Genomic DNA, 24,992 nt, shown 5'->3' with positions numbered 1-24,992 from the left:
TGCGTTCAGCGAGATTCAGGATGCACATTTTTATTGAAGTAAAGCCAGACAATATCCTCCGCTCATAGTTTGCCACTATACAATAAGTCACAGTATGTCAGACGCTTTGTGCCAGTTCTCAGTACAACGCTCTCCAGTTAAACCAATGATAAACATTTTAAATGCTTCAAGCCCTATATATTTTAGAGGTTTTTTTTCTTTTATAGAAACATTGTACAGGATATACAGATTTAACAAGACACTTAAAATGGGAAAAAAAAGAACAAAAAACAAAAACAGCCACGCACAAAAAAAAAAAAAACCTCCATCCGTACACACGCACAACAATAGCCAAGACAACTTCCATAGCTGCATTGTGAAGATTAGGTGGCTTCAGCTAGCAATAGATTTCTCTATGTACATCTATTCGGCGGTATTTACATAAAAGGGCGAATATCCAGTTGAATAAATGAAAAAAGTAAAGGCTCTTGTGTTAAAGAATGTGCAGTTTCGCGACCCCACGAAAAAAACAAACAAAAAACAAACAAACCTCATGATTATATACAATGTAAACAGCATGGGGCATGAAAATCTTTATCTACGAGACCAGTACGATTCCCGCTCACGTTCTTAGTCGTCTTCCAGCTCGGACTCTCTCGACTTCTTGCAGACTGTTCGGTTAAAGCTGTGAAAGGCGGGCACCCAGCGATTGTCGTGCAGCCCCACCCTACAGCCACGGCTCTCTTTTTGAGACATGTGACAGCACATCCAAAAACCCGGGCCGTAAGGTAAAGCTTGGCAGTAAGGTTTGGGATGCCATAGGCATAAGGACACGTCGCCTCTCGCATACTTTTTCTTACACTGCTTGCAAGGGTCGTCTTTGTAGCGCGGATCCCGCACCCACAGCGAGTCGCACGGGCGGATGTCGTAATGTTCGATAATGAATTTGAAATAGCAGGAAGTGCATTTAAGGGCGGCAAGAGATCGGGTGGGAAGATATTTGAATATCTTCACTAGGATGTGATGGGGGAGGAAAGCCATGTATTGTTGAGGCTCCAAGAGCTGCTGGATCTTAAATCTGGTCTCGAGAAAATCGTGAGACACCTGCCTCTTTACGGAGGATGCGTCAAGTACCTGAGTTACGTTTCCGAGTGAGGATATAGAGACCGCGTATTGTGCGATCACAGAGCTATTGTCAAAGGCATGCTTCCCCTGGCCTGCGCCTGCCTGCGACTTTACCTCCGGGGTAATCCGTACATGTGCATGGTTTGCATCGGTTTCATCACTTTGAAAGAATAAGACCCCCGGGGAAGGGTCCCCTGATAAAGCTTTGTCCTGTGTGTGTCCTACTCCGGGATCAGGGATCCTATCTGAACGCTCCACCTTTTCCTCAGCTGCACCATCATTCACCTTCTGACTCTCATAAGAATCAGGGACACATTCAACAGCTTTTATACAGACAGAAATAGATAATTTACAAGGATCCACAGTTATTGCAATATCACCCCTACACCTCATTTTCATATACGTCTCCCTCACAAGTTCAAGGTCTACGTTGGCCACAAAAAAGTCTTCCATGGCTGGCAAAGACTCGGAGTCTAGAGGCTTAGGTGGAGCACAGTTTTCCTCTTCCAGGTCTCCCTCATCCTGAGGGACATCGTTCTCCACCCCAACAGCGGCCGAGTGTTGTTCGGCATCGGACGTGTCATTGTGAGGATGACCGGCTCCTTGCTGTGAGCCACTAGCAAGCAGCATCCGCCCAACGTTTCTCCGGAAGCTGTTGTTCCTCGAGAGTCCCCCGGCCTCGCGATCATTCTGGCGCCTCAAGCATTCGGACTCCAGTTTAGCAACCATTTCCAAGACGCACACAGATTCCAGTTCAGCTTTCTCGCCATTGTCTTTATCAGAAGCGTTTTCGCTACCTCCGAGTGACATTATTGATACAGTGGGAAGGGCACATTTAGACGTTCCAGTAGATTTCGAAGGACAGGAGTTGGAAAAGGGTTTAGCACAATCTGAAAGCAACGCACTTGCTCTCTGCTCTAGAAATGCCACCATCTCTATGACAGAAGGGGGTCTTCCAGGAAGAATGCCATCGCCATCAGTGACAAAACTGATTGAACAGTCTTCAACGCCACTTGAGAAAGTCTCTGAGAGGAGGCACTTCTTCTGTGCTTCCTGTATCTTCTCCAGGTGGTTCTTGACACGTTTAAGATCCACGGATTTCTTTCTCCTTTTAGCAGCTCTGCCGCTCATATCCCCAGTGTTTTTAATCTTCATTGAGCTGTTCCTATTGTTGCTGCAGTGATGAGAGGCAAAAAAGGCAATCTTCTCCTTGGTGTTTCCAGGCTTGATGAGTGCACAGCTATCCAACGGGACGTCTCCTTCCTCACCCTGATGGATGGTTGCAGGTGGAACATTCTTCACTTTGACCTCGAAGCTGTTGTCAGGGCTCATCCCCGCTGTATTGCACATGGTGTTCTGAGACAGAGTGCCCAGCGGCCTGCGGGGTGGATTGTCCGTACAGGGTAAACAATTCTTGGTGGAGACATTACACTTCTCTTCTTTAGCAGAGCTTTGGTTGTTTAGATGCATGCCTTTGTTTGACCTGGTTTCTAGTAGAGATTCTTTCTTCTGTATCTTGTGATATGGCTTTAGATGCATTCCAGAAGCCCTGCAGGAAGATACAGACACCACAGTGAGTCTCACCTTGTCACATGCAGTACATCATATGTAAAACTAGAAACCATTCAAGCCAAGTGTGTGCCTCACAGAGATCTACTGCTGACCAAGACACCTCCAGCCCCCGCAGTAAGAGTATGCAATATTACTTCTAGCATTGTCCCACTCTTTTGGCAGAGAGGAGTTAGGCTCATAGGTTGGTGGGGGACATCACTTTAGTCATCTATAATTTGGAGAATTATTTGTGGTTCTAGAGATTTTGGGCAGGTGAAGTCATGGGTGGGCATGCGAGATGCAGATTAAGATCCAATTCCCATCTTTTTCTTTGAACTGCCTGTATCTACAGTTCTGGAGCCCACAGAATCACACACCTGTGATTTGAAAGATGAGATTTTCCTCTTTAATCTGAAATCAGAACCATGGTCTGGGTGCTATAGAATGCAGGAGTGTCTAAAGTGACATCGGCCTTGTTCTTTATTTGCAAAAATGTCACTTGAGCCATTATACAGCCTGTGTATCAGTATGTGATGGCAGAAGATACATCCAAATGCAGAACAGGCCATTGTGTGAATGACATGTACACGAATCATAACAAAATACACAATCTCTTCATTTTGGTCTTATTTCAACAATTAAAACCAAGACTAAGAATTGTGTGTCCCATTCTGGGTCCTTTCCATGCCCCCATCCCCTCCCATGTGTACACAACTGGCTTGATCAGCAAACTCCCACCCCTGTCTGCAGTAATAAGCCCCTCACTCCACAGAGCACTGCTATGCTCCTCGCAGGATCAGGGGTCAGCTAAGGGGTCTGGGCATATACACCATAACTATGCGGCCATTAGTGTGGTTGGCATTCAGCTGTCCTGTTTGGGTTCATTGTAAGAGAAAGACATAACCAATAGAATTATTTTTCCCTTTGAAAGCAAACAAGGATGTCTGACCGCTCCTTGGGCTTAAGACACAACAGAAAGATCGGCAGAACGTGTGAGACTTTGGCTTATTGCCCGTACCTGACTAATAGGGGAACCAAACAGAAATCACAGTTCACTAGTAGGTAAAAGGGAAAATAATCAAAAGATATAGGCGCTGACAATCCCCCGCCATACATATCCAGGCCAGGCATCTGCACAAGGGGTGGCAGTATAACAGTATATCCACTATACTTTGGTAGAGACCCAGCATTTACCCTGGAGCTCTTTGTAGAGGGTTGTCTGACAATTTTCGCTTTTTGGGCATAGCTCCAAAATGACAAGTTTCTATGAAAAAAATAAGTCTCAACAAGAAGACTAATTAAGAGTAACAAAATAGCAAAGAACAAATTCATTATTTTGCACCAATTTATTTTACCATCAACAAGGTTAAAATTTTCGATAGGGAACCTGTCAGCAGGTTTCCACATATCAGGTTGGGGTCAGCTGCTGCAGCTCACACTGTACACAATACAAGAATTTATTTGTCCAGGATATTGGCTGGTTGGTTTTTTAAGAAATCAAATTTAGAAAAGCTTCAACTTCTGTAGCAGAGACACGTGGGCGCATTTTCAATGGTGACCACCATGATTTGGGCTGCTCCGTGAGACAGCCCACATGACTGGGGTTGCAGAAGTTGAATAGAGATGGATACCTTTTTTAAAAGGAACAATCAAGTGACAGCTAAATCATTAATTAATGCATGCTGCAGGGCCTGAAGGGAGGAGCAGGACTCATTGTCATTGTATTCCTAGAACCTTGCTAGACCCTAGAGACCTGCTCCTCCCTGCAGTAGTTATAATTCAATGAATCAGCGGTGACTGGAGTGTTCCTTTAATGGGATTTCCTAAAAACAAACCAGCAGAAAAATGAGTTAAAGGGCAGTCTTGGACAACTGAACGCAGAAGGGGCTCCTTGTGTCATATCACTATGATGCTCGGAGTCTTATCCTCTGCATTGTAGTCGGTACATGAAATCCGGCCACTGTAAAGTCTAATTCACACACCAAGCACAGTCGTCCGAAATTCCAATAGGACCAATGTACGAAACATTGAACCTCTTAAACTCCTCACCAATCTAAATAGGTGCAAACAACGACCCAAAAACCACTTACCGCTTGACATATTGATAGGAGTGGTATTTTAGTGGTTCCCTGTGGAGGCTGGCTCTGCTGGAACTCATCCTAGCTGCCTGCACACAAGGCGTGTCGTCACAGCCAGTCCATGGTGCTTATGGGGGGCCGCACTGTCCGTCACAATGTGGGGGTGACCTGTGGAAACACAAATAGAAATGAGACCTTCAATAAGACCAAAGGGATACAAAGACCTGCTATAGTGAACAATCCCATTACCTTCTAATGAAACTATCCAGAAATAATCACAATACATGAAAATCACTCATATGCTGGCTACATATAGGAACACAGCTCTGCCTATACAGCGTGAGGTGTAAGTGCCGTGTAGTGACTGCTAGCTCTTTGTTTACACTCTGGGATCTATTTTTGGGGAAATCAGAAAACAAGTTTAAAAATATCCCCACTGAAGATTTCCACAACTCAACACTTGTGACTGCAAGGAATCTGCCAGGGGCCTATAAATACAGCCGGCGAGGCTGACACTTCACATTCCTGTGACACTCAGATGAGGAGCCCAACGCTGCAGGATGGGGGATGTCTCCTGCAATTCATCACACCTGGTCAGCGTGCACACAGCAGGACCCGGACCCTGGGAGAATATGTTGCAGAAGGATCTCTGCACTGTGTATAAGGCCTTTACAAGACAGCAAGTCAGATGTCATAAGGAGTCGGGAGATGTGGGTCACACAAACCTCTTCATCACATGGTTATCGGGATGCCGGCTCCGCAGGACCTACACTGAGTTTCCAAAGGCCGGGACAGTTTCCAGGGAAATCACAATCCCGCAGAACACAGGAGCAGCCGCGGTGCTGCTCAGGACCACAAGGACAACGACAACATGGTGACTGCTGCCATGTAGGGCAATGAGCGAGGAAGGGAGGATTTATAATAGGCAATTCATCTGGTGAGGTGCAGGTGTATTATAAAGGAGGGACTAGGAAATCATCTTCAAGAGCTGGCAATGATTAATAGGTTATGAAATGCAGTCAAACTGTCTCAAACCAGAGAACAAGCTCTTAAAGGGATAGGACAAATTAAAAGGCACAAAACAGACCACATGGAGATAAGCTACACAGCACTTGTGTTTTACACCGGCGCATGTACACCCTGCCTACTAGAATCTATAGCAGTGATGGCGAACCTTTTACAGACTGAGTGCCCAAACTACAAACCAAATCCACTTATTCACCGTGGAGTTCCAACATGGCATTTTAAGCAGTAACTTATTGCTACCTGTTCTTCCACATCTTTCAATCGTATCAGCCCCTGAGGCCACCAATACAATTAAAAGGAGGGCAAATTCATGCTCTCATTATAGCTTCTCTGCAGGGTCTCTCTGTACAGGAAGAATAGTGGGTCCAGCAGGAGAACCTCCAAAGACAATGCAGTTCTGTCCGCACCTTCTCACTTTTCCCGCAGTTACAAACAGCCAATGAGGTGTCGCTTTAAAATAGCGCTGAGAACAGCATCTCTTAAGTTGCTGGTCATATTTGGTGAACTGCGGCAATGGTCTGCGTGCCCACAGAAATGGCTCAGAGTGCCACTTCTGGCACCCGTGCCAAATGTTTGCCACCACTGATCTATAGGAATAGATCAGGGCAAAATTTAAGACCTTATAGAGACAACCCAAAGCAGGAACACAAAACCCTATAAAGAGGAGGGGAACCAGTGCAAATCCTGAAAAAAGATATTGCTGTGCTGAGGGCAGATGTACAATGTACAGGGTTGAAGGTTACAGACTGTATGTAAGGGATTAGCAGTCACACCCTGAAGCCAACTTTCACCTCAACTCCCATTTCATTTTTACTGATGTCACCGGACGATCAAGGACCGGTTTTTATTGTTAGTGAATTATTAATGTGCAAGTGTAAAAGGAAAGGTATTAACACTCAAAGGGTCACTGCTACAGTTCGCCGCACTGAAGGGGGAATACAGAATAAACGGATTTCTAGGACCCCGTGTCATGCAGACAACCCCTCAATCACTAAACTTACACACATTATAGATTGCAGTCTTACTCTTAGTAGTCAGGAACAGGAATAGTTTACACATACTACGGATAACCATTCCCACTTACACTCCATGATTGGTCACAGCAGTGGGAAGCCCCGGAACCGGAGCAGAAATTATGGATCGGTACAGGACAGGTTAGAATATGGGAATTTACAGAAACAAAACTGGTCAACGTGCTCCTCTCACCCATATACACTGATCCAAACTGATGAGGATTTATGAAGCCAATAAACCCATTAAATCTGCGGTTGGCCAATAAATAGCGACTTTACTCCTATGACGCATCACTTGGATTGATCATTAGGAATTCATTGGTGCACCTGCAGTATCTGGCACCCACACAAATTGGCGGAGCACAGCAGCGCTGGGGTGCAGATACTGTATGGTATGAGAAGAGGCAGGGATCAAATTCAGGAGTAAAATCTACCATAAACCAAGCACGAGCTATACTTTGATTCTATAGCAAAGATGGGCGCTAGTAACAGCCCCAGGAGCCCTTCTGACTGATTAGCATAAATTTTAAAAGTTGATTTTAGAAGGAAGGAGGCCATAGCAAATTTCTGGTCCACTTTATTATATCACAATTTAGCAGTCCAAAGTGAACATACAGATGTAGACATGAGGATGCTTTCATATATAACACACAGCTACATCCGATCCTAGCGACACGGGGGAAGTGAAGTGTGGAGCAGATAGGGCGAGCCTCTACAAAATGCTGTACTACAGAAGAAATCGCTTGATCCACAGTCATACAGCATGCCTCCTCCCTTATTTACTGCTCGCTATCACCTATAAAGAAGTACTGAATAGGTGTACACACATCCAAAGGTCACACAGTCTAGACAGTGCGGTGACAACGTCACAAGACAACGGCCTTCTAATATCTGGCTTCATAGGAGACTTGTTTTCAGGCAGGTACCATAACACTGGACAGGAACCGCAGAGGCCTATACGAAAATCACACTTACCTATGTTCTGAATGACATAAATATCCATGTATACAAAACTACACATCCAAACATTTCCACTGTTAAACGCCACCATAACGTGTCCAGATAACAGCACAGCTCTGTCTACCCAGCGCCAAACTCCTATCCCAGAGAATAGATTTTTATATGTATAGATCAATAGTGACAATAGTAAACTTTAGTAAAGAAATCAGTTCCTGTGACCTTTCTCCTCTGCATCTTTATTTATTTAAGCAGTTTGTGTAAATCAGCTTTCTGTCCTGTATCCACTGACAGCTGAGAGAGAAAAGGAACCTGAGAAATTGTCTAATGACTTCACTCATAACAGACAGTCCCTGGATAGTCTAGGTATGGAAAGTTTGTCTTTAGCCTCCTTATCTGTCTGAAGAGGACAGACATCAGATACAGGAAAAATGAGCAGAAAAATGGCACAGCATTCTTTATGGCAAAATATCTGAACGTCTATGGCAGTGGTGGCGAACCTATGGCACGGGTGGCAGAGGCGGCACTCAGAGGCCTTTCTGTGGGCACCCGGGCCATCACCCTAGCACACCAGACAGGACTCAAAGAATCTTCCTGCAGTTCCAAGCAACTTAAATATATGACTGAAAGCAGCATCTTTTAAGTGATACTTACTTCGCTACTTGGGTATGTAGGAAGAGGGAGAATGAGTAGACAGGGACGAATTATCTTTGGAAGACCCTCTGCTGGCCCCACAATTCTTTGTGTACAGAGTGACAGAAGCTCAAATTATGCAAATTATCCATCTTGTCCTCAGGAGGCCAATATGATGGAATGTTGTTGAAGAGCAGGGAGCAATAAGTTACTGCTTTAATTTTTGGTTGGCACCTCGCGATAAATAAGGGGGGTTTAGGGCTGCAGGTTCGGCACTCGGCCACTAAAAGGTTCGCCATCACTGTTCAAGTTGCTCCAGAGCGAGCCTTTGTAAACATTTAAGTTGCAAACAGGACACCATTCACTTAAAAGTTTCTTAAAAAATATAAGTAAGAAGTAATCTTAACATTTCCAAAACTCCCTGTGTGACTGTACAATATGCCTATCCATTACCGGTCAAATGGAAGCATCAGCTATGTCACACTACCATTATGCACATAGCTGTAGAAGTCATTGCACAAGCCCAAATTCTACTTCTAAATTCATGGATACAATGAGCCTACAGTTTTCCCCTTTATTACTCATAACCTTTATCCTTATACTTAAAAGTGGATCGATCAAAGTAATCCAAGTACATGGTGAAATTACAAACAATGGTTGACCGTCTAAAATTCAACTAGTATGAGAACTGGAACCTCGGCTATTACATTTGGCTGATTAGCAATACCAGTCTCAAGCTATGTAAAAGGGTGGTGCCGTTTATGTTCCTTAGTAAGACCGTATATATAAATATTATATATATATTTTATCCATGTTAATAGACACAATATTTTTACAAGTTATTAATTCTATCAGACGCTATAACAAACAGGCCAAAAGACCACGGCTGTATTATTATTATTGGTACTCACAGACTCTGCCAAAGAACATACACACTGATGAGAACAATCCACTTTATTTTCATGGCAGCGGTGAAGCCGGCCAAATAAAATGGGTGTATACCACATTAAACAATCTTGGAATCTGCTACTAGGATATAGGAAAATCTGAGTTATGGAGATGACAACTTTCTCTTTGCTTTTAATAGAGTTAAAGGCCACACATCCTGGAGAGGCGTTTCACATGGCTGATGTACCAGGCACATGATATAACACTGACCCCTGATGTGGCTATGGTGGACTGAGGGTGCCCATAGGGTGACATGTTATATGCTCCCTACCTTGTAGCACCTTGCAGAAATAATGCAAATAAATTACATTAAATATAACTTTTCAACAGTTTCCATCCTCCTCCTGGTATTTATAAAGATTCTTTTAGTTAGGGAGGAATATATAATTCATGGAAATGTACACAGGCTAGACAAGCCTTGTATGACCATGTATGTATGCGCTGTGCCGCACCCTCCGCTGTAAACATTGTGGTCACATTGTAGACTACCTGACCACAGCAGTAACTTACATGTGCAAGACTTTATTCATCGTCCTAGAGAGACCAGAAGCAGCACAGCTGAACTCAGAAGACAGAAAAGGAGGAAGGCAAGGGAAACACAGGAAAGCTCTGCATTCTCTGTAATGCTCAAGTTCTACCACAAAGCTTAGGTAATACCGAGCATTAAAGGGGTTGTACCTAGTTTAAATCTTATCTGCTATTAACAGTATAATGGGGAAAAAAAGATTGAGCGGAACCCCCTACCCCCAAGCACAGGCGGGCACGGGCGTGGGGGAACCCCCAGCAAACATTAGAACAGATCTGCCACTCCATGAAATATTATGGGAGTGTCAGAAATTATGGTTGACCTCGAAAGTCACGCCACCACCAATTAGCTTGTTACCCCCTGTGGATAGAGGATAACTTGGTACAATACTACTACTACTATTAATAATAATTCCTTTATTTATACAGTGCTCAGAGTTTACGCAGCGCTGCACAGTTTGCCAAATCAGTCCCTGTCCCCAATGGGGCTCACAATTATTCAACCTACTAATATATTTTGGAGCGTGGGGGAGGAAACCGGAGGACCCGGCGGAAACCCACGCAAACACTGAGAGAACATACAAACTCTTAACGGGTTTATTGATGACCTATCCTTGGACAATGTGCTCATATGCTAGTAAACACTCATCACGCGTTGTTGTGGCCTGGTTATACTCATGCAATGTGGCCTGGGGACAAAGTAAATTACCAATAGCTCCTGCTACATTTCTCTGCAGTGAATTATCTGCAGCACATCTCTACATACACAATGAGATGTGCTGCAGACAACTGAGCATCTCTTATGCACCAACCATCTACATGTTATGCAATTTTCCAGGTAATCAGTATAAAGACATAATTGAAGGCTGCTGAAGGACACATTTTGGACAATGGCCAGTAACGTCTTCTGGGCCACTCCTCAGAGGTGATCATTTGCCTTATTCACTTTCTAACACCAGTCTCAATGACACGTCTGAAGCTGTGGAGCAGCATGAAGATAGGACATTAGCAGGAGGGTGTGGTGACAGCGCTTGTTATCTGTAACCAGAGCTACACAGGAGTATGGAGGAATGACATGAATGTACATTGTGTAATGTAATTAGGTGTGGCACCAAGTGCACGGCAGGAGAACATTTCACCCTAGGAAGAAAACCTTCTAGCTTTATGACATAGTAGTAAACATCACTTATGTCATCAGAAAAGAAGCCGAGCCTCCCCAGAGGAGGATGGAGAAGGCAATCCCAGAGACCTGTGACCTCTTATGTAAGCGATCAGAAGATGGAAAGGTGCTTTACAATCCTGGCATTATAAAGTTATAACCAGAACTAGGGACTCAGCAGAAACATTATCTGTGGGTGCGGTGCCCGATACACCAGACACTATATCATATCAGGGGTCTACTGGCCGGGACATACAAGGGTCAGTGAATCTGGGGTCTATTTGGGTGGACAATTAGTTGGGACATGCGCTACCACTCCATTACACTCCACTACAGCTGCTCTGGTCATTTTAGGGTACAAAAAACCCCTATTCTCATCAACGGGACATCCACAAATCAGCAAGTTATCCCTGGTATTGAGGAGGTCATAAAAAACTCACTCCCTAGACATACATTGTCATTCTGCCCAACCACGGGTAAGTTTCCAACCCAGGTAATCATAGTTTTTAAAATCCATGCTTTATGTAAAAAGGATCCCCATTTAAAAGGGAACCCATCATCACATTATTCCCAAATACAGCTAGTGACAATTCAGCACTTCATATCATGTGACCAGGGTGATCTCATCTAAGGTCCTTTTACCCACTACCATTTGCAAAATCTACCCCATGAATATATCTGATCACATGACTTCACAGCATGGCTCCATCCATGTTCTACCCCTTCCCATCCTCCATGGAGGCATGCTGCGATTTCATGTGATCAGATATACACACAGGGTAGATTTTGCAGCCAAGCAGGACACACCCTCCCTGACTCCTGGCCGTATGCCAGGTAATCTAACAAAGTTGATATTAAAGAGGACCTGTCACCTATAAAAATAGCACTAGGAGCCGCTTACTAAAGTAAGCGGCTCCTAGTGCTAAAACTGATGCAGCAGTGTTACACTGCTAGCATTACTGGAGACCCCAGATAAAGCTAGCAGACACTGCCGCGTTGTACACTAGAAACGCCGGACCGTGATGGAAGCGGTCCAGTGTAATCATGAGGGGGCGGGTTTAGGAGCGGTGACTGCCACATGACGTACTGCAGTCACTGCTGGCCTATGGAGAGGGAGGGACGATCCAGGGAAGAGCTGGACCTTCCTTTCATGAATACGCCGGACTGCTATGGTGGGCCGTTTCCAGTGTAATTTGCAGCAGTCTTCTAGCGTTGGTTTTCTTACTTTTTCTTACTTTAGTAAGCAGCTCCTAGTGCCGTTTTTATAGGAGACAGGTCCTCTTTAAGGTGATGTGAGGGAAGCAATTTTTAACTAAAAATAACTCGCTGTAAACCGGTCACTAGCTGTATATGTGAAAAATGTGGCGACAGGTTCCCTTCACAGTGTTTACTTTTATTAAAAAAAAATGTAAAAGTTTGATAATCACTTCCTAGCATTTTTGTGGACCTTCCGTGGAAAAAAAAACCAAGTTCACCTCCCATGCAGCCTTGCAGAGTAGGCATTTTGACTTATGAGGGGGGCACCATTTACCTGAATTAACTACTTATTGCACCTATTGCGGGTGTCATCACTGACCAGGAAATGGTAAACCCATGACATACCCATATTTGTTATCCAGCCTGATGTGTGACACGTTACACATCAGCAGTAAAACCTTTCCCTTCTCCCTACATTTGACATGACAATGCTGAGATCACCTGCACCATTGTCATGCTGCCTGTTATCTGCTGATACACCATCATTGCCGTGGCTCAGACCTCATGGAGGCACATGCAGCCCCTGCAGCTTTCTTTCCATGTCCCTGTAGAAGTGCTACAAGAGGTTTACTCAACACTAACACAGAGCAATCCAAACACTAAACAGTTGTGTCACACGAGGCGGACCCCATCCTGTAACATTATCACATCACAGCGCCATTTGTAGAGATTGTCGCCTATAGAGTCTTTCCTGTAGCCCCATGGGATCCTGTACAACTTTGGACGTCCTATTCACAAGCGGTATAGATGCACATTAGGCAAAGCATAAATCCGCACCCCCCTCCATTACTAAGAGCTTGGCTGTTACTCTCTGTACTACACACATTATTTATTCTCCAAATTCAGTCCCAGGCTCCAGATGCAGTTACACAACTCGCTTTTCATGGGTGTAGTAACAGGTTGGAGAACCAGATACAGATCTCCCTTTCCCAGTCAAAGACAGATCTGTGTAAGTTATTCATGTACAACGCGCTCTGCTGCCAAACCTTACTTCTATGTTACATATTACATCTCATCGTGACCAGCAGCAGCGACAAACACGACGTTATAGTAAAAGATCCTCCTGATGGAGATCCATCCTTATGGCCGTGTGTATAACACTAGACACATACAGTACAAGTACCTACTCTAAATGATAATTCCTTTATTTATATAGCGCACACAGATTACACAGCGCTGCACACAGCTTGCCAAATCAGTCCCCAATGGGGCCCACAATCTAATCTACCTACCAGTAGGTTTTGGAGTGTAGGATCTTATACATTAACCCCTTGCCGACAATGTCCGTTTTTTAACCTTGTGTTTGTTTTTTTGCTCCTCTACTTTTAAAATCCATCACTAAGTAAGGATCTGTATGCGTCTTACTTTCTGCATAACAAATTGTACTTCCCAGCATCAGCATCTACTATTCCATGTACCTGGAAGCTGGAAAAATTGTCAAAGTGAAATTGATTTTAGCCATTTTATTGTAGGTTTTGTTTTGAGGGCTTTTACTGTGAACTCCAAACGACACTCACCCACTTTCACACTGAACTTTGCCAGTTTGGTTCACCTTTCTCTCTCCTCCCCCGCTCCCCCCCCCCCCCCAATGCCAGGTAACGTTCACAGAGTTAACACTATAAAAGGGCATGCAGGAAGTGCAGGTGGCCACCATTTTGGGAAGGATCATCAGTGCATGGCCACAGTTTCAAAAAAGTGTGGTGCCATTTTCTGTTACCGGGTTCACTGCAGGGAATAACTTTTTATATTTTGAAAGTTCAGACATTTTAGGAGGCAGGAATACCCAACAGGTTTAGGATTGTATATATTTTCATAGCAGTTCCAGGAATGGGGGTGATTTGAACTTTGATCACAGGGATTTAAACCTCGGGGGTGGTCTTATTACTCCATATAATACCTCATACTGCAATATTACTGTACTTCAGTATACAGGCGGTCCCCTATTTAAAAACACCCTAGTTACAGACAGACCCCTCTCACCACTGTGAGCTCTGGTGAAGTCTCTGGATGTTACTATAGTCCCAGACTGCAATGATCAGCTGTAATGTGTCTGCAATGAAGCTTTATTTATAATTCTTGGTCCCATTACAGCATAAAATTTTGAAACTCCAATTGTCACTGGGGCAAAAAAAATGTTTGTCTGTTACTACAATTATAAATTATACAGTTTCGACTTCCATACAAATTCAACTTAAAGGGAACCCGTCACCACTATTTTCACAAATACAGGTAGTGGCAGGTTCCTATAGAGCTCTAGTAACTATCTGACACCCTGCTTGTAGCTAAAAATTGTTCCCCTCAGATCCCCATAAAATCAGAGTTATAATCTTGCCTGGTATCTATGCAGCTTTGGGAGAGAATCTACGGGGGAGTGGCCTAATGTCATGTGACCAGGGTGACATCAAAGGTCCGTGAGCTACTTAATATGAAAACTATACACCATATGCATATCAGACAACATAAAACAATCACAGCAGTCTCCATGGACTTCTACTCCTCTGCATGCAGGCTGCTGTGATTTCATGTGATAAAATATGCTGTGATTTCATGACATATGTGCTTAGTGTACAGTTCCTAATGCTACAAAAGCTATAGGACCTGCGATGAGGTCACCCTGGTCACATGACATTATAGCAGCATACAGCAATAGGTATGGAGAAAAGCTGCTAGACTCAGCCTGAGGAGGCCACGCCCACCTGGACTCGCTGTAGCCATGCTTAGTTACCAGGTAAAACTATAAAGTTGAATATATGTGAATCTCAGTGGAATAATTTTTAGCTACAAGCAGGGTGTCAGATAGTTACTAGAGCTCTATTGGAACCTGTCACCACCTGTATTTGTGAAAATAGTGGTGACGGGTTCCCTTTAAGAACAAACCTATGGTCCTATCTTATATGTAACCCGGGAACTGCTTGTATTGGGATTTACTGTTGATCTGTTACCCATTAAGGATCAGCCTGACTTGACAGGCTTGGGAGTCTCAGTAAGTATGAAAGAGACCGCTTGTTACCGGATGTACATCCATTTTTAGTGGTTAAGCAAGATTAACCAACCTTGGTAGGACCATGTAGTGCAGCAGTTCTCAACCTGTGAGTTGAACACTCGACAAGGGTCGAACGATAAAAACAGTGGTCGCCTAAAGCCATCATAGCCACGAAACTGCAGCAAAAACGTGATAAAAAAAGTGTGCATTATGCACACACTAGTTGCAGCGGGACCTTGAATGACATCATCTGGGGTCCCTATACCAGCTGTATCTCTAAAGAAATACAGGCTCTACAGCCTGCCAGCTAAAGGATCTGTGATGATGTAATCATCACATGACCCTCCGGCTTCTCAATCACATACAGCAGGGCTGATGACAGTGAAGAGGAGGAAAAGGATGGAGGACTAGACCTGTGGGGATCCTTGGTAAGATCTAGGAGGGAACTTTGCGTGGGGGAGAGGTGAGGGGGGGGGGGGGGGGTGTCAAGACTAGGGGGTGGGCAAAAGGAGGGGGGCAATACCTGGGTGGAATTCTGTGTGAGGAGGGGGTAGCAGACATGGGGGGGCTGAGTGAGGTGAAGAGGAAGAGGAGACTTGCGGGGAGCAGTATTATAGTAATTATATTGCTTTACATAGGGGGCAGTATTGAAGTAATTTTCTTGTACAAAGGGGGCAGTACTGTAGTAGTTATATTCTTGTACATGGTTTGGGGTGACCACAACATGAGGAACGGAATTGCGGGATCACAGCTTTAAAAAGGTTGAGAACCACTGATCTAGTGTGTACAGGGTGTCCAGACTTCCACACAACAGCAGACCCTAGGACAGTGATGGTGAACCTTTCAGAGATCGAGTGCCCAAACTACAACCAAAATCCACTTATTTACCGTTCAGTGCCAATATGGCATTTCAAGCAGTAACTTATTGTTACCTGTTCTTCAACAACATTCAATTGTATTGGCCCCTGAGGCCACCAATGCAGTTGAAAGAAGGTGGGCAAATTCAGACCGTAATTGTAGCTTCTCTCCAGGAAGAATAGTGGGTCCAGCAGGAGGACCTCAAAGACAATGCAGTTCAGACAACACCTTCTCACTTTTCCTGCAGTTTCAAACAGCCAATGAGGTGTCACTTTAAAATAGTACTGAGAACAGCATCCCTTAATTTGCTTGGTACTGCAGGAAGATTTGGTGGATGTGGTCCTGTTTGGTGAAATTAGGGGGATGGCCACAGAAAGGGCTCCAAGTGCCACCTCTGGCACCCTTGCCATAGGTTCGCCACCACTGCCCTAGGACAAGGAAGGCAGCACCAAATATTCACACTTAGTTGAGCATTCATATGTATGGTTGAAGGACAACAGAAAGGCATAGAAATGCTGCCACTACCCATGTCACAAATGTTAATGTATGAGAGTATGAGAGTGTTTGTTTTGGTTTTCTCTGGGTCCTCCGGTTTCCTCCCAAACTCCAAAACATACTGTTAGGTTGTTTAGATTGTGAGCCCCATGGGGGACAGGGAGCAATTTGACAAGCTTTGTGCAGCGCTGCGTAATCTGTGTGCGCTATATAAATAAAGAATTATTATTATTGAGAGTCTTCAAACTGGAGCCTGAAGCATGTGAACATAGCCATAACAAGGCTGTGCAGGGGATGGGGAATTAAACTGTAATATGGGTCATGGCAGCGAAAAACTGAGCCATGTCCAAACTGCTCTAATAATTCTTCCACATTATACACTGTGATGGCACATAAACACAGACTACATTTACACAGGACTGACATCACCCAAGGAAAAAAACATCTTTTGATGTCAATCTATAAAAGCTGCTCTTATTTACTATGGAAACATGACAAACCCGGCAGAAGACATCAGATGCACTTGTAAACTTCCTCCATTACACCACAACATGACATTTCCTGCGTGAAACCTTACATAGGAAGCCAGGGGACCAAGTCCTCAGTGAGTGCAGCACCGTGTCCTGATTCCAGGGTCTGCTGGGGGTCCGGGTTATACAAGCGCTGTGCTAGGAATGCTGGGAGAGAAATCACATGCTGGGACATGCTGCACACAGAGGCTGCCGCCATACTAAACCTGTACAAGAAGTCACTGCAGACCTTATCTTCTACAGCACGGCACAACATTGTCAAATTTCATGTCCACAAGGTAATAGGTGCGTGAAAGCACACGTACACACAAGATATTAAGGGTCCCCCTACAGAAATAATGCACAGCATCCAGAGGATTTTACTCACATTACAATGCCCGAAAATAAAGGTGCTGACCCTAGTCAGTATCAAGCAAATTTTATTCCATTGTAAATGCTTCACTTCCCAATCACATGAAACCTTTCTATGAAACCTTCAATTATTGTTCAGTTATCTACTACCACTATAATAAAAAGTTAGTCCATATTCAGCTGCAGACAGTGGAGAGCTGTGTACCTTTGGTGGGCGTTGTGAGAATCCAGAGATCTGTGAAAAATGATTTGCATTTCAGGATTGTAACTGGGCTTTAAGCAATCTAAAGCACTGAACACAGCACAGCTCTTCCCCCCCTGTTGTAATAGTCAAACAGAAGTGACAGCAGGGGGAGGGGCTGTGCAGCAGAACAGTAAAAAATCTCATACACCAATGCTCAGGGTCCAGCTACAATCCTGCTGCTACCACACCACACACATCTTTGGTTACAGCTCTGACTTTAGCTCTATATGGTCCAAACTCTGACACATTCCCTTTAAAGGGAACCTGTCACCAGGGACCTTCATTTTTCACTAAAGACAGATTGTAAAAGCCCATGACACCTGTAGTGCAAAAATGCCTCTCTGCCTACAATATAATTGTGTGTTATAACTTACTCTTGCATCCTGACAAAATCCTGGGGTAGTCCCAAGGGCTGGACTTTGGTTTGAATGCATTCAAAAAACAACATGCGACTTGTCTGAGCTACAGGCTGCCTCCATCTTTGTGCTCCCGTACAGCTTGTCCCTCACCCACTGATGTCAGGCTGACCAGGCTGTGACCTCTGAAGGAGCAGGAGGAGGAGCTGTACAGGAGAACAAAGGTGGGGGCTAAAATCTGAGGAGGGAGTAACACAGACAAGCCACATGTTTATTGAAATGCATCTAAACCAAAGTCCAGCCCCTGGACTTTTGTCAGGTTGCAAGAATAAGTTATCACACACAATTATATTGTAATGCAAAGGCTTAGAAAAGGCAGACAGGCATTTTTGCACTGCAAGTGTCATGGGCTTTTACAATCTGTTTTTAGTGAAAAATAAGGTCCCTGGTGACAGGTTCCCTTTAACCAAAATAAATTGCACTGAGCTGCAATAAAATAACAGTCTGTGGACACAAATGGAGCAAATATTATTGTGATTATACTCAATATTTGCAAACTGAAAATGAATACATTTGCATTGGACCTGGTGCGCGTCCGGCATGGATCCAAACACTGAGGCGTGTGACAGACCCCATGGTTATTGGCATAATGTCATTCACACAATGTTAGAAAGTGATTGTTCCCTTTTGAACACACAGATGTAAATGGCCGAGTCCTGTGAGTCACCTAGACGTGAAGGTCATGGGTAGAGCGGCTCAGCAATGTGACCGCCTACCTGCAGTGCGCTGAATGCCTGACCTGCAAAGAGTTGAAGGCTGGGAGTAAAATTAGGGAACAAACATTAAGAACAAATGTAGAAGCGGCACGTTTGTAGATATCGGGTAGAAATGTATGCCGCTGACCAATGTACTTTTCCACAAATAGAATAGCTGGCACAGCTAACAAGGCTGGCACTTCCAAAGCTCTCATTAAGAATCCAGACAAGTAGAAAGCTTTGTACACACAAGCTCTGATAATTCCTCTAATAATGGGCACATATAGGGCAAGACTGGATTTGTGGACTTACAAATTTCCTCTTAGGTTCATAACTTTTTGGCTGATTTCCACGGCAGGGTCACAAGGAGCTCCAGCATAAGGCAAGGCAAAGTTTTATATTACAAAGCCCCCGGCGCTCCATATGTTACTTTATTTTGCCTCCATCGTTTTCTCTGCTCGAAACCACTGCCAAAAAAACCTTTTCCCATAGATCCCTACGTTAAACTGGACACACGGGGAGGTAACCATGTGAGTGTTGTATTATGGATCTACAATATGAAGATGTCCACATGACTCACAGTTGATTTGTAAGTGTTCTCTATAGAAATATGATTATAAGAAGGTGCCAGACACTAATGGTAGCCGCTTATCTCCCGTGAGAACAAAGAATTTCTACATGGCAACAGTGGAGAGCCCAAACACTCCCTGAGGCCAGTTATAGAGGAACACATTACAGCCACAAGCCCACGCTAAAAAACAAAATAATGTGTATTGCCCTGTTATGGGGTTTTGGTATGGTATGAGAATGATCACTGCAGAGCTATATAAATGTAGTGAACGCTGGACAGCACAGATCTCGCACCAGGGTATATGGACAGTAGCAGAACCGCTGTTCACACAAGACGCATTTGGGAACAATACTAATAGTGTCACAACTTATGGTGGAATCATATTTTATGTGCAACATGTTAGTATAGGCTCCAAGAGTCTTTCCCAGGTGCAGAAGTGTAGCTTTGTGATCAAGGCAGAGAATTATCTCTATGTACAGTACCCAGCAGTCCCCAGGTTACATACAAGATGGGTTTCATAGGTTTGTTCTCAAGTTGAATTTGTATGAAAGTCGAAACTGTATATTTTAGAATTGTAGATCCAGAAAAAAAAAATGTTTGCCCCAGTAACAATTGGAGTTTCAAAATGGTAATCCATTACAGCAAAAAATTAAAACTACATTACAGACACTTTACAGCTGCTGATCGTTGCAGCCTAGGACTATAGTAAAGCATCCAGAGAGCTTCACCAGAGATGGTGGGGGCAGAGGGGTCTGTCTTGAACTAGGGGTCGTCTAAGCCAAGTGATCTTAAGTAGGGGACCGTCTGTATATGTAAATTATGAATGCAAGTGCCCCAGGGGGATCCTGCAACCACAAGTGCTCCGGTTCTACTAAGGAGAGAGCCCAGGGCTTCCTAGGTAGAGACTGAAGATCCTAATGAGAGCTAGGGCATCTGTAGCAAAATCTACCACATCGGATATGCCCCCTGTGCACCTACTGGTGCATTTGTATATTGCTTCATCAATTTGAGGATATTTCTGCTTCTGTAGAGCCCCTACACAGCACTTATAGGTTTGGATGTTATTTTACACCTGACTGACTCCCTACAAAGGTAGATGGCACTTGTTATAGAACTACACAGGGTATCACCCGGCTTTCTCACACTCCTGACTGGTAAAGCCTCCTAGACATAAAGGTGAACCCACAGTGATCATTACTTTACCGCAAAACTAGGTAAATTATTGATTTAGTCATAAAATATTGTGTGAGTTAAAACAGTTACATCGTTTTCCCAGGAGCAGATTTACCCAAGAAAATTCTAGATTGCATTTTCTATTTTAAACATGACAGATGGTAGAAACACTTAAAAGGAAATCTACCACAAGGTTGTAAACCAAGCTTTTATGCGGGTGTGTGTCCCCTCTGGCAGGATCTGCTTTTCTTTTCGTTTCTTATGCCCTGGTTTTCAAGGGAAAAAGGCTTTGAAAATTATGCAAATTAAGGGGTCCGGACAGCTATGGAGTAAGGAGCTCCTCGGGATCATTTGCATATTGTTTAAAACTTTTTTTTTTTTTGCAAGAAGGGGCACACACCTGCAGGTAAGTGTGCTTGGTTTACAATCCTTAATCCAGGTGGTAGATAATATTTAAAAAGGATTGTACCACGAATACATCTTCTCAGCCATCAGAGCCAGACTAGCCCTTGTTAGAATAACAAGGGTTCCTAGTGCCATATAATGAATGGAGCCACTTCAATTGTAAGGGACTGACAGAAAAACCCAAAGACTGTACTCTTCAGCAGTCCAACAGAAAAGTACACATATCCGAGTCAAGCAAGATTGGCTGCATAGTGGACTGCATTCAACTGATTCACACGGTCATGGTCAGTCCAAGAATAACGCTAGTGTCCGGACTTCACAGACCGATCACAGTGAAAAGGACTGGACTTTAAGCACCTTAGTGACATATGATGCAAGGAGCCCCTTCTTACTGGTTGGATCATGATTACGCTACAGGCAGGGAAGCAGAGACTCCATGTACATCACTATGATGCTCAGAGTGCTATACTGTGCACTGGGATCGGTCCTTCAAATCTGACAAGCACAGGGTCAGTGATTCAGTCCTCACCTGAACGGCCAGCTACAGATCCTGTATAGGGAGAAAAATTCTGCTAGTTGCTCCTTAGCAACAGACTACAAAGCACAAAGTGACCGTCTACAGCATCTTCCCAGCTGTCTGGACACTACACTGCTGTCAGGGCATGCTGGGATATGTAGTTCTACCAAGAAGAGGAGAGTCACAGGTTGGAGAGCAGCACTAGGGGGTCCCACAGTCTGGAAGATCCTAGCTATGTATTCATTAACCTGGATGGATCCTTGCATCATCAGACATGGATCAGACACGGCTCTCCTGTATATGAAGGAGCGGAGAGATGACAGCACACATCCCCCATGTGCACGGTAGTCTGCCCGGGCCTGCCGATTAGAAAACTCCGAGGCTGCGGCCTGCACGCCGCACCGGCTATGCAGGAACCGTATAACGTCGCCGAGCCCGCTCCTTCCCTCCCTGCTCCCCGGGCAGCGCTTACCTTGTCTCTCAGCCCCTGGCGGCGGCGTCTACAGGCGGGAGAGGAGAGGGGACGAGGAGGGCAGCGTCTCTCCCGCGCCTCACGCACGGGCCTCCTCAGGTCGGTGTGGCGGGGTAAATCCTCCGGTAATGTGATCCTCAGAGGAACAGACAACAATATAATAACGACCCAGCGACACCGAAACCAGAGGAATGGGGTGGAAAGGAGATAAGCGCTACGTCACCAGAACAAACCCAACTGCCGCTTCTCATTGGTCCGGCTGAGCTGCCACTCAAGCGTTATCCCGCCCCTTTCCATCGCCCTCTTGACTTGAGCGTACCTGTCCGCGGGAGCGCGCATTGCTGCCATAGCTATACATGGGCACGGGGGCGCGCCTCCTAGCACTCAGTGTCATGTCCCACCTCCATCATTTATTATGAATTATCATGTAGTCAGGCCCTTAACAAGACACATGGCTCCCAGAGGGCAATACTAGATCTGTGGTGACTGGGAAAGTAGTGTATATACACAATTGCCCCGGTATTAGGGAAGGGGGGCAGGAAACTGCAACTTTAGGCTACATTCACACTACCGTATGGGGGACATATATATGTCGTATATACATCCCCCATAGACGGCAATGGGCGCACAGCCCCGTACGGGGCAGTCCGCTACCGTTCCGTACCCGGGGAAAAGATAGGACATGTACTATCTTTCCCTGGAATACGGCATCGTGCACTATATATCACTATGGAGAGGGGCGGGGGTGTGATAAACCACAACCCGTCCAACAACATCCACTTTCGGGCAAGTTTTGTGTAAAGCCACGCGGGACAAATTAAAATTACTATTCAAAATTTGGAGTTCAGACTACCGGCACACGAACAAGGCAAAAATCGAAGAATAACGTATATAATGATATCTTCACACATGATTTGCATATATCTGGCATCCCTTTTACATGGATCCATATAAACTATAGTCTATGGGATACATGTACCTTATTTTTGGCTTGGCTTATTTTTTTCTTTCGACTTTTTGGGGCACATGTAAACTTTTGCGACTTTTTTTGCGCCTAAGACAACCTCCTTTCAAAGTTTCTGCAGTGTTCCCTGAGTTATCAACCTGATTGCAGTTGTAAAAGTTGCAACTTTTTGTAAAGTTATAATCCTATACCTGCTTTTGCTAGGCAAAAGAAACCTGTTTGTAATTTTTAGGGGACTTATGTTTAAAAGTCGTAAAAAACTCCGACAAATCTGACCAGCAGACCAGTCAGGAGCACTATCCCAAAGAAAGGTACATGTGCCTCTATGAGGGATCTGTGAAAATCGGTTCTCATTAGGACATCCTTTTCCGCTTAACAGATAATTCATATGTCCTGTTAAAATAACAGCTATGGGCAATGATCCATTAAAACACAGTGGGGCACATTTACTTACCCGGTCCTGCAGCGATCCCCGAGATGCGTTGTCCGACGAGGATGAAGTCCGGCTCGATTCACTAAGGTCCGCCGGAGTTCACCTTCTTCTTCCCGGTGTATGTGAGTGCATTGTCTTGCGACACAATTTGAATTTTAAATCCCGTGCTTAGTCTGAATCAGTCGGGTTGTCCGACGGCCACACCCCCTAATTTGTGTCGCATGAAAGTTGGCACAATTGCGCCAAAATCTGATCGCGTGCGCCATAAACCCTTGTTAAATGCGGCACAAACTGGAAATAGTCCATCCAGAAACCTGACCATGTGATTTTCTCTACTCCATCTCTGATCAATGAGGATCTGTCATTTATTTGACCATAGGCCCACAATCAGATATAGAATTTTTTCATAACTAAAGAGTGTAAATGATTTATCAACATAAATTTTCCAACAATCATTGGGTGCTCAGTAGTCAGGATGTATATAGTTCAGCCATTACTGCACGTGCGCTTGTCATGTACATAAACAGGGGTAGAAGTGTTGAACAAATACACATTTACAAGCATTACACATTTCCCAGTCTGAAGAGGAATACAATGGATGAATAAATCCACCCTTGTTGTTGTTGTCCAGTGCATCCTACTGTGAGCATGTCTGGAGGAGTCTCCCAGCCTTTGCTCTGCCCTGTACCTGTGAAATTCAATTGAAATGATCAGAATTTCTGAATTTTTGTTATTAATTTGCTCGGCGATCTCCGTCAGCTGCATAGAGATGCAGGGCCGATTCTAGCATATTTGCTGCCTGAGGCGAATATTAAAATGCTGCCCCCCCTCGGCTCCCTGTTCAGTAAATGCTGAAAACTTTACTTACAAGTAAAATCCCCACAGACACTGACACTGTGTGACCGACTACAGGTTCTGAGAGTCATTAGTGGCATCTAGTACCTTATAGATGACAATCTCTTCCATCAGGAGGACTTTATTCCAGGTTCTCCAATCCATGACGTATCACAGGTGAATTCATGGCCAGATATCTTCAGCTCCGTGCCACATGGAATTATAGCATGCACAGCACACCAATCAGTATACAACCCCCCCCCCCCCAAACTTTTGGTTTACATGATGCAAAGGATAATCTATTGTATCCTATAACTAATATATCCCACCCTGTTACATATGATTTTATATACAGTGCTACCCTGACCAATGTAAATATATAGCACCCCCTAATATATGCTGTATATATATAATAATTTCTTTATTTTTATAAAACCCTGCTCTCATATATTTAAAGGCCTCGTTATTTACCCCCCCCCCCAATTGAATTATATACAGCTCCCATATAGTTCCTCCCAGTTTAATTAATATCTTGCCCCCATATTAAGATCCCCATCAGTTTGACTATATACATCCTCCCATATAGCTACTGGTTTAATTAGTAACGTGCCCCATATATACAGTAGATTTCCCCATTCCAGTTTTATTATATTTAGAAGCCCCCCAGTTTTATACAGCTAAACATATATAAATATATACAGCCCCCCCCCCCCTGTATAATCAGAATCTGGCCCCATATAAATATATACAGCCCCCCCCTGTATAATCAGAATCTGGCCACATATAGATATAGCCCCCCC

General features: G+C 44.3%; 1 protein-coding gene across 2 annotated transcripts; it reads right to left on the bottom strand.

The window, feature by feature from the left end:
* On the bottom strand, positions 1–22,201 carry FBXO34 (F-box protein 34). Of its 2 annotated transcripts, none has more exons than XM_072115741.1 (3): positions 21,962–22,201; positions 4,746–4,901; positions 1–2,653 (listed from the first exon to the last, which is right to left on the bottom strand). In XM_072115741.1, exons 2-3 carry the CDS (start codon positions 4,811–4,813, stop codon positions 610–612), a joined length of 2,112 nt encoding a protein of 703 aa, XP_071971842.1. In that variant the 5' UTR covers positions 4,814–4,901; positions 21,962–22,201; the 3' UTR covers positions 1–609. The 2 variants fall into 2 exon arrangements, with proteins under 2 accessions (XP_071971842.1, XP_071971843.1); XM_072115742.1 differs by lacking the exon at positions 21,962–22,201 and adding an exon at positions 4,983–5,123.
* Between the last annotated feature and the right edge of the window lie 2,791 nt (positions 22,202–24,992).

This window comes from Engystomops pustulosus, chromosome 7, assembly GCF_040894005.1.
Source record: "Engystomops pustulosus chromosome 7, aEngPut4.maternal, whole genome shotgun sequence".
Lineage (NCBI taxonomy): Eukaryota > Metazoa > Chordata > Amphibia > Anura > Leptodactylidae > Engystomops > Engystomops pustulosus.
Note: the sequence above shows the minus strand (reverse complement) of the source record. Positions and strands in the feature narration are given on the sequence as shown.